The sequence below is a fragment of the Taurulus bubalis genome, assembly GCF_910589615.1.
Source record: "Taurulus bubalis genome assembly, chromosome: 9".
Lineage (NCBI taxonomy): Eukaryota > Metazoa > Chordata > Actinopteri > Perciformes > Cottidae > Taurulus > Taurulus bubalis.
The window spans coordinates 28,251,646-28,261,645 of NC_136597.1; the positions used below are offsets into that span (position 1 = coordinate 28,251,646).

The 10,000-nt window shown below is 45.2% G+C and overlaps 1 protein-coding gene across 1 annotated transcript in view; it reads left to right on the forward strand.

The window, feature by feature from the left end:
• The window catches only part of gramd2ab (GRAM domain containing 2Ab), a gene marked incomplete at both ends in the record, with an annotated part of 15,012 nt that overhangs the window by 4,603 nt on the left and 409 nt on the right, over positions 1 to 10,000 (forward strand). Inside the window, 9 exons of the mRNA XM_079223886.1 lie at positions 968 to 1,025; positions 2,392 to 2,464; positions 2,676 to 2,779; positions 3,577 to 3,675; positions 4,136 to 4,207; positions 4,517 to 4,576; positions 5,937 to 6,066; positions 8,234 to 8,327; positions 9,881 to 9,982. Of these exons, the coding sequence (XP_079080012.1) occupies positions 968 to 1,025; positions 2,392 to 2,464; positions 2,676 to 2,779; positions 3,577 to 3,675; positions 4,136 to 4,207; positions 4,517 to 4,576; positions 5,937 to 6,066; positions 8,234 to 8,327; positions 9,881 to 9,982 (792 nt within the window). The remainder of the gene's footprint in view (positions 1 to 967; positions 1,026 to 2,391; positions 2,465 to 2,675; positions 2,780 to 3,576; positions 3,676 to 4,135; positions 4,208 to 4,516; positions 4,577 to 5,936; positions 6,067 to 8,233; positions 8,328 to 9,880; positions 9,983 to 10,000) is intronic.

Below are 10,000 nucleotides of genomic sequence, written 5' to 3' on the forward strand. Positions count from 1 at the left end.
AGACATGAGATGTTAGAGATGAGATGTTAGAGATGAGATGTTAGACATGAGATGTTAGACATGAGATGAGATTTTAGAGATGAGATGTTCGAGATGAGATGAGATGTTAGACATGAGCTGTTAGAGATGAGATTAAATGTTAGACATGAGATGTTAGACATGAGATGTTAGACATGAGATGAGATGTTAGACATAAGATGTTAGAGATGAGATATTAGAGATGAGATGAGAGACATCAGATGTTATAGATGAGATGAGATTTTAGAGATGAGATGTTTGAGATGAGATGTTAGACATGAGATGTTAGACATGAGATGTTAGAGATGAGATGTTAGACATGAGATGTTAGACATGAGATGTTAGAGATGAGATGAGATGTTAGAGATGAGATGTTAACCATGAGATGTTAGAGATGAGATGTTAGACATGAGATGTTAGAGATGAGATGAGATTTTAGAGATGAGATGTTAGACATGAGATGTTAGAGATGAGATGTTAGACATGAGATGTTAGAGATGAGATGTTAGACATGAGATGTTTGAGATGAGATGTTAGAGATGAGATGTTAGAGATGAGATGTTAGACATGAGATGTTAGAGATGAGATGTTAGACATGAGATGTTAGAGATGAGATATTAGAGATGAGATGTTAGAGATGAGATTGTAGACAGGAGATGTTAGATATGAGATGTTTGACATGAGATTTTAGAGATGAGATGTTAGACAGGAGATGTTAGAGATGAGATGTTTGACAGGAGATGTTAGAGATGAGATGTTAGAGATGAGTTGTTAGACATGAGATGTTCGAGATGTGATGTTAGACAGGAGATGTTAGAGATGAGATGTTAGACATGAGATGTTAGACAGGAGATGTTAGAGATGAGATGTTAGAGATGAGTTGTTAGACATGAGATGTTCGAGATGAGATGTTAGACAGGAGAACTAATTAGATGTTTGTGTCCTGCAGGCTGCAGCTGATCGACGATCTTTCCTATGAAGACGTGAAGAAGTGCTACAGAGGATCAGTGAGTCCTTCACTCAACACACGCTGACCTAAAGATGACAACAGCACACACACACACACACACACACACACACACACACACACACACACACACACACACACACATTATTATTTATTTATGATCACGTTTGTGATGAAACATTTTATTTTATTTTCTGAAAACAAAGTATTAATATTTACAGGAGACACAAGGGTTGTGAGTAATATTTCACAACCCTTGTATATATATATATATATATATATATATATATATATATATATATATATATATATTCCTCCGCAGAAACCTGTTTTATTTGTGGCCGACACAAAAAGTACCTCCTTTACTTAAAAAAACAAGTTTTAGCATCACAACTTTAAGTAAGTTTATTATATTTATAATAACTAGAAGTATGAAGTCGCAGAAAATGGATATGCAAGTACCTTAAAAGTTCTTGAGTAAATATAATTTACAAAGCACCCAAAAAGCTGCACGTTATTAGTTCACTGGAAATAAATAGAAAATTATAATATTATCAATAATTCTGAGTAAAATCTGCCTCTAGTTACATAGATTTCAGCACCCAGTGCAGATATTGTACTTTAAATATTCAGTTTATTGTTAAAGAGATAAATGTCTAAAATAAAGGGTGTTTTTTATTTGTGATGTCATTTGTTGTTTCTAGTTTGACCCAAAAGCTCGAGGCGGCGTCGCTGCTTTCTGTTGTTTCAGTCTTTGTTGTTTCAGACGGGAACAGGAAGAGGAAGTCGCTCAGAGAAGAAAGGCTCACAGGTGCATTTAGATGATGTCAGGAACCACAAGAATATTCAAGAAGGCTGCAGCTTAGTTTGCGTTGAGTCAAACATTTAATAAAACATCCGTTTATTGTGATACGTATTTCTAATAGAGACAAGTATTTCTAATATATAGATTTATTTCTCCTTATTCCATCAGGTGGTCTCAAATATATTCATCACAAAAAAACACAAATAAAGCCAGACGATAACAATCAACAAAGAGTCCATGAAAACAAATAACATCAGATGGTGAAGCTTTAAAATCAACTGGGTGAACAAACTGTTTACAGACTGTAAAAGAGTTTATATCAATAGATGTTGAGCATGAACCTTTGATAACAGTCAAGCTCAATTACTAGATTTAAAGCTTTCGGATGAAGTTTCTGAAGATGAAGCCTGAGGCGTATAAAACAGCATTGTCTGCGTAAAAGTAGACGTTGAAATCTGGATAAGGAATACATGTTATTTATGTATGACGTGACCAGTAGAGGACCAACAACGGAGCCCTGTGGAACCCCTTCACTCAACATACATCTGTATGGTTCGGCTTGTGTGGAGATAATAATGTATTTCTCCTGCTGCCTTCACAGACGGTCAGCAAGTACAACTCTCAGTACCACAAGCTGTTCCAGACGGTTCCCAAAGAGGAGATCCTGATGAAAGGTGAGGACTCCTAGTGAGCTCAGGAGGACCGTGACAGGTGTTTCACCTCAGCTGTACCTGTCAGTCACCTGATCTGTCACCTCTCAGTCACCTGTCAATCACCTGATCTGATCTACCTGTCTACCTGTCCACCTGTCTTCTTCTTCTTCTTCTTCTTCTTCTTCTTCTTCTTCTTCTTCTTCTTTTTCTTCTTCTTCTTCTTCTTCTGCAGTGTATTCGTGTGCGTTGTTGCGAGACATCCTGCTGCAGGGACGACTCTACATCTCCAGGAACTGGCTGTGTTTCTACGCGAACCTGTTTGGTAAAGACATCAAGGTGAGAGAAGAACCTGTCCCCTTAAGAACCTGTCCCTTTAAGAACCTGTACCCTTAAGAACCTGTCCCTTTAAGAATCTGTCCCCTTAAGAACATGTCCCTTTAAGAACCTGTCCCTTTAAGAACCTGTACCCTTAAGAACCTGTCCCTTTAAGAACCTGTCCCCCTAAGAACCTGACCCTTTAAGAACCTGTCCCTTTATGAACCTGTCCCTTTAAGAACCAGGTCCCCTTAAGAACCTGTCCCTTTAAGAACCTAAGAACCTGTCCCCTTAAGAACCTGTCCCTTTAAGAACCAGGTCCCCTTAAGAACCTGTCCCTTTAAGAACCTAAGAACCTGTCCCTTTAAGAACCTGACCCTTTAAGAACCTGTCCCCCTAAGAACCTGTCCCTTTAAGAACCTGTCCCTTTAAGAACCAGGTCCCCTTAAGAACCTGTCCCTTTAAGAACCTAAGAACCTGTCCCTTTAAGAACCTGTCCCTTTAAGAACCAGGTCCCCTTAATAACCTGTCCCTTTAAGAACCTAAGAACCTGTCCTCGTAAGAACCTGTCCCTTTAAGAACCAGGTCCCCTTAAGAACCTGTCCCTTTAAGAACCTAAGAACCTGTCCCCGTAAGAACCTGTCCCTTTAAGAACCAGGTCCCCTTAAGAACCTGTCCCTTTAAGAACCTGTCCCCTTTAAGAACCTGGAGCATTTGTGCCTTGCTCGAGGGCTGTCCAGCGGCGAAGGGAACAGGAAGTGTTTGCTTTGCCTTTCACAATAAAAGTCTCATGTTTGCTCTCCTCTCTGGACCCTCAGGTGTGTATTCCTGTGGTGTCGGTTCGGCTGGTGAAGAAACACAGGACGGCCGGCCTGGTGCCGAACGGCCTGGCTATCACCATGGATACGGCACAAAAGGTACCAGACGGGACGGGCTCAAGCCGGAGATACCACGTCATTAGTATTAGTACACAAATGTATATATTTATACACTCAAAGACGGACAATCCACGTCTTGATAATTTTTTACTGATGGCTCTTTTCGGCTGCACGGAGGATAAATGAAGTAAAGTAATGATATAAAGTATTATAATAAAGTATAAAGGGTTTCTGCAGAGTTTAGTCAAATTAATTGAATAATTATTTTCTTATTCAACACAGAATGACATTTAAAACATTTTCACCGTCAAAATAAGTCAAAGACTGACGAAGAAGCAGCCGGGACATTAACGCCGAGAAATACTTACATGGAACTATTGACATTTATATCACGTATACTAAATATACATAAACACATATATATATCGACATGAAATCGTTCAAACATAAAGATAACCATGCCGTGTGACGGATGAGGTCACTTCCTGTTTGTCTGCAGTACGTGTTCGTGTCCCTGCTGTCCAGAGACAGCGTCTACGACGTCCTGCGGAGGATCTGCACTCACTTGCAGGTTGGTGGCTCCGCCCACTGACACCTGTGACTTCCTGTCTGACTTCCTGTCTGACTCTCTGTCTGACTCCCTGTATGACTTCCTGTCTGACTCCCTGTATGACTTCCTGTATGACTTCCTGTCTGACTCTCTGTCTGACTCCCTGTATGACTCCCTGTATGACTTCCTGTATGACTCCCTGTATGACTCCCTGTATGACTTCCTGTATGACTTCCTGTCTGACTCCCTGTATGACTTCCTGTCTGACTTCCTGTCTGACTCCCTGTATGACTTCCTGTCTGACTTCCTGTCTGACGGCCTCTCTTGCAGGTGAACGGGAAGAGTCTGAGCCTGAAGCAGTACCTGGAGGAGCCCAGCTCGCTGTCCATGGTAAAACTACACTCTCTTTGAACTGCTCCACAATACTTTGATAAAAAAACAAAGAGCTGCACAATTACGTGACATGAGAAAAGAAGTGTGAGCAAGGGCTTCTGGGTAATCGTGAGTCCGAAAGGGGCCGGAGAAACGGGTATTATAAATCTGCACGCTGACAAGTACTAATACTACCCAGAAAAAATACTTTGTTACCTTTCAAGTACTAATAGCACCCAAACAAAATACTCTGTTACCTTTAAAGTACTCATAGAACCCAGAAGTACTTTATTAACTTGTAAAGTACTTTGTTACCTTTAAAGTACTTTGTTACATCTAAAGTACTCGTAAATCGTAGTGATAATGTGTTACCTCTAAAGTACTTTGTTGCCTCTAAAGTACTAGTACCCTTTAAAGTACTGTGTTGCCTCTAAAGTACTAGTACCCTCTAAAGTACTTTGTTGCCTCTAAAGTACTAGTACCCTCTAAAGTACTTTGTTGCCTCTAAAGTACTATTACCCTCTAAAGTACTTTGTTACCTCTAAAGTACTCGTAAATCGTAGTGATAATGTGTTACCTCTAAAGTACTTTGTTGCCTCTAAAGTACTAGTACCCTCTAAAGTACTTTGTTGCCTCTAAAGTACTAGTACCCTCTAAAGTACTTTGTTACCCTCTAAAGTACTCGTAAATCGTAGTGATAATGTGTTACCTCTAAAGTACTTTGTTGCCTCTAAAGTACTAGTACCCTTTAAAGTACTGTGTTGCCTCTAAAGTACTAGTACCCTCTAAAGTACTTTGTTGCCTCTAAAGTACTAGTCCCCTCTAAAGTACTTTGTTGCCTCTAAAGTACTATTACCCTCTAAAGTACTTTGTTACCTCTAAAGTACTCGTAAATCGTAGTGATAATGTGTTACCTCTAAAGTACTTTGTTGCCTCTAAAGTACTAGTACCCTCTAAAGTACTTTGTTACCCTCTAAAGTACTCGTAAATTGTAGTGATAATGTGTTACCTCTAAAGTACTTTGTTGCCTCTAAAGTACTAGTACCCTCTAAAGTACTTTGTTGCCTCTAAAGTACTAGTACCCTCTAAAGTACTTTGTTACCCTCTAAAGTACTCGTAAATCGTAGTGATAATGTGTTACCTCTAAAGTACTTTGTTGCCTCTAAAGTACTATTAACCTCTAAAGTACTTTGTTACCTCTAAAGTACTCGTAAATCGTAGTGATAATGTGTTACCTCTAAAGTACTGTGTTGCCTCTAAAGTACTAGTACCCTCTAAAGTACTGTGTTACCTCTAAAGTACTGTGTTGCCTCTAAAGTACTAGTACCCTCTAAAGTACTGTGTTGCCTCTAAAGTACTAGTACCCTCTGTCTGTCAGGACGAGTTCCCCGAGGTGTGGAGGAGGAAGCCTTCTCTTCCCGTCGTGTCCTCGTCCCTCCCAGACCTGCTGGGTAGCTCCGCCCCCGGCCTCGCTGCAGATTTACCCTTCATCACGCACACGCTCACAGGTACGCTCACAGGCAGGCTTACAGGTACGCTCACAGGTACGCTCACAGGCAGGCTTACAGGTACGCTCACAGGTACGCTCACAGGTACGCTCACAGGCAGGCTTACAGGTACGCTCACAGGTACGCTCACAGGTACGCTTACAGGTACGCTCACAGGTACGCTCACAGGTACGCTCACAGGTACGCTCACAGGCAGGCTTACAGGTACGCTCACAGGTACGCTCACAGGTACGCTTACAGGTACGCTCACAGGTACGCTCACAGGTAGGCTTACAGGTACGCTCACAGGTACGCTTACAGGTACGCTCACAGGTATGCTCACAGGTACGCTCACAGGTAGGCTTACAGATACGCTCAGAGGTAGACTTACAGGTACGCTCACAGGTAGACTTACAGGTACGCTCACAGCTCACAAGTAGGCTCACAGGTAGGCTTACAAGTACGCTTACAGGTAGACTTACAGGTACGCTCACAGCTCACAGGTAGGCTTACAGGTACACTCACAGCTCACAGGTAGGCTTACAGGTAGGCTTTCAGGTACGCTTACAGGTAGACTTACAGGTACACTCACAGCTCACAGGTAGGCTTACAGGTACGCTCACAGGTAGGCTCACAGGTAGGCTTACAGGTACGCTCACAGGTAGGCTTACAGGTACGCTCACAGGTAGGCTCGCAGGTAGGCTTACAGGTACGCTCACAGGTAGGCTTACAGGTACTCTCACAGGTAGGCTTACAGGTAGGCTTACAGGTACGCTCACAGCTCACAGGTAGACTTACAGGTACGCTCACAGGTAGGCTTACAGGTAGGCTCACAGGTAGGGTTACAGGTAGGCTCACAGGTAGGCTTACAGGTACGCTCACAGGTAGGCTCACAGGTAGGCTCACAGGTACGCTCACAGGTAGGCTTACAGGTACGCTCACAGCTCACAGGTAGACTTACAGGTACGCTCACAGGTAGGCTTACAGGTACGCTCACAGGCAGGCTTACAGGTACGCTCACAGGTACGCTCACAGGCAGGCTTACAGGTACGCTCACAGGTACGCTCACAGGTACGCTCACAGGCAGGCTTACAGGTACGCTCACAGGTACGCTCACAGGTACGCTTACAGGTACGCTCACAGGTACGCTCACAGGTACGCTCACAGGTACGCTCACAGGCAGGCTTACAGGTACGCTCACAGGTACGCTCACAGGTACGCTTACAGGTACGCTCACAGGTACGCTCACAGGTAGGCTTACAGGTACGCTCACAGGTACGCTTACAGGTACGCTCACAGGTATGCTCACAGGTACGCTCACAGGTAGGCTTACAGATACGCTCAGAGGTAGACTTACAGGTACGCTCACAGGTAGACTTACAGGTACGCTCACAGCTCACAAGTAGGCTCACAGGTAGGCTTACAAGTACGCTTACAGGTAGACTTACAGGTACGCTCACAGCTCACAGGTAGGCTTACAGGTACACTCACAGCTCACAGGTAGGCTTACAGGTAGGCTTTCAGGTACGCTTACAGGTAGACTTACAGGTACACTCACAGCTCACAGGTAGGCTTACAGGTACGCTCACAGGTAGGCTCACAGGTAGGCTTACAGGTACGCTCACAGGTAGGCTTACAGGTACGCTCACAGGTAGGCTCGCAGGTAGGCTTACAGGTACGCTCACAGGTAGGCTTACAGGTACTCTCACAGGTAGGCTTACAGGTAGGCTTACAGGTACGCTCACAGCTCACAGGTAGACTTACAGGTACGCTCACAGGTAGGCTTACAGGTAGGCTCACAGGTAGGGTTACAGGTAGGCTCACAGGTAGGCTTACAGGTACGCTCACAGGTAGGCTCACAGGTAGGCTCACAGGTACGCTCACAGGTAGGCTTACAGGTACGCTCACAGGTAGGCTTACAGGTACGCTCATAGGTAGGGTTACAGGTACGCTCACAGGTAGGCTTACAGGTAGGCTCACAGGTAGGCTTACAGGTACGCTCACAGGTAGGCTCACAGGTAGGCTCACAGGTAGGCTTACAGGTACGCTCACAGGTAGGGTTACAGGTACGCTCACAGGTAGGCTTACAGGTAGGCTCACAGGTACGCTCACAGGTAGGCTTACATGTGTGTGTGTGTGTGTGTGTGTGTGTGTGTGTGTGTGTGTGTGTGTGTGTGTGTGTGTGTAGACAGCAGTTTGGAGACTGAGACCATCCTGCTCACAGAACCAGTACCGGAACTGGGTCACATGGAGTACCAGCTGCTGAGAGTCTTCATCCTGCTGTGAGTACACACAGTACACACTAAATACAACTAAGTACACACAGTACACACTAGATATAACTAAGTACACACAGTACACACTAGATTTAACTAAGTACACACAGTACACACTAGATATAACTAAGTACACACAGTACACACTAAATATAACTAAGTACACACAGTACACACTAGATATAACTAAGTACACACAGTACACACTAGATATAACTAAGTACACACAGTACACACTAAATATAACTAAGTACGCACAGTACACACTAAATATAACTAAGTACGCACAGTACACACTAAATATAACTAAGTACACACAACCCGTCTGTCTCCTGAACCCGTCTGTCTCTCCTGAACCCGTCTGTCTCATGAACCCGTCTGTCTCTCCTGAACCCGTCTGTCTCTCCTGAACCCGTCTGTCTCTCATGAACCCGTCTCTCCTGAACCCGTCTGTCTCCTGAACCCGTCTGTCTCTCCTGAACCCGTCTGTCTCTCATGAACCCGTCTGTCTCCTGAACCCGTCTCTCTCCTGAACCCGTCTGTCTCTCCTGAACCCGTCTGTCTCTCATGAACCCGTCTGTGTCATGAACCCGTCTGTCTCTCATGAACCCGTCTCTCTCCTGAACCCGTCTGTCTCTCATGAACCCGTCTCTCCTGAACCCGTCTGTCTCATGAACCCGTCTGTCTCTCATGAACCCGTCTGTCTCCTGAACCCGTCTGTCTCCTGAACCCGTCTGTCTCTCATGAACCCGTCTCTCTCCTGAACCCGTCTGTCTCCTGAACCCGTCTGTCTCTCATGAACCCGTCTCTCTCCTGAACCCGTCTGTCTCTCATGAACCCGTCTGTCTCCTGAACCCGTCTGTCTCCTGAACCCGTCTGTCTCTCATGAACCCGTCTCTCTCCTGAACCCGTCTGTCTCCTGAACCCATCTGTCTCTCATGAACCCGTCTCTCTCCTGAACCTGTCTGTCTCTCATGAACCCGTCTCTCATGAACCCGTCTGTCTCATGAACCCGTCTGTCTCCTGAACCCGTCTGTCTCCTGAACCCGTCTGTCTCTCATGAACCCGTCTGTCTCTCATGAACCCGTCTGTCTCCTGAACCCGTCTGTCTCATGAACCCGTCTGTCTCCTGAACCCGTCTGTCTCTCATGAACCCGTCTCTCCTGAACCCGTCTGTCTCTCATGAAACCGTCTGTCTCTCATGATCCCGTCTGTCTCCTGAACCCGTCTGTCTCTCATGAACCCGTCTGTCTCTCATGAACCCGTCTGTCTCCTGAACCCGTCTGTCTCATGAACCCGTCTGTCTCCTGAACCCGTCTGTCTCTCATGAACCCGTCTCTCATGAACCCGTCTGTCTCATGAACCCGTCTGTCTCTCATGAACCCGTCTGTCTCCTGAACCCGTCTGTCTCCTGAACCCGTCTGTCTCTCATGAACCCGTCTGTCTCCTGAACCCGTCTGTCTCTCATGAACCCGTCTGTCTCCTGAACCCGTCTGTCTCTCCTAAACCCGTCTGTCTCTCCTGAACCCGTCTGTCTCCTGAACCCGTCTGTCTTTCAGCGTCTCGCTGCTCGTGCTGTCGTCCTGCTACCTGGCCTTCCGGGTGTGTCGTCTGGAGCAGCAGATGAGCTTCCTGAGCAGCCAGCCGACGCCCACAGAGAGGTGCGTAGAGGTCAGAGG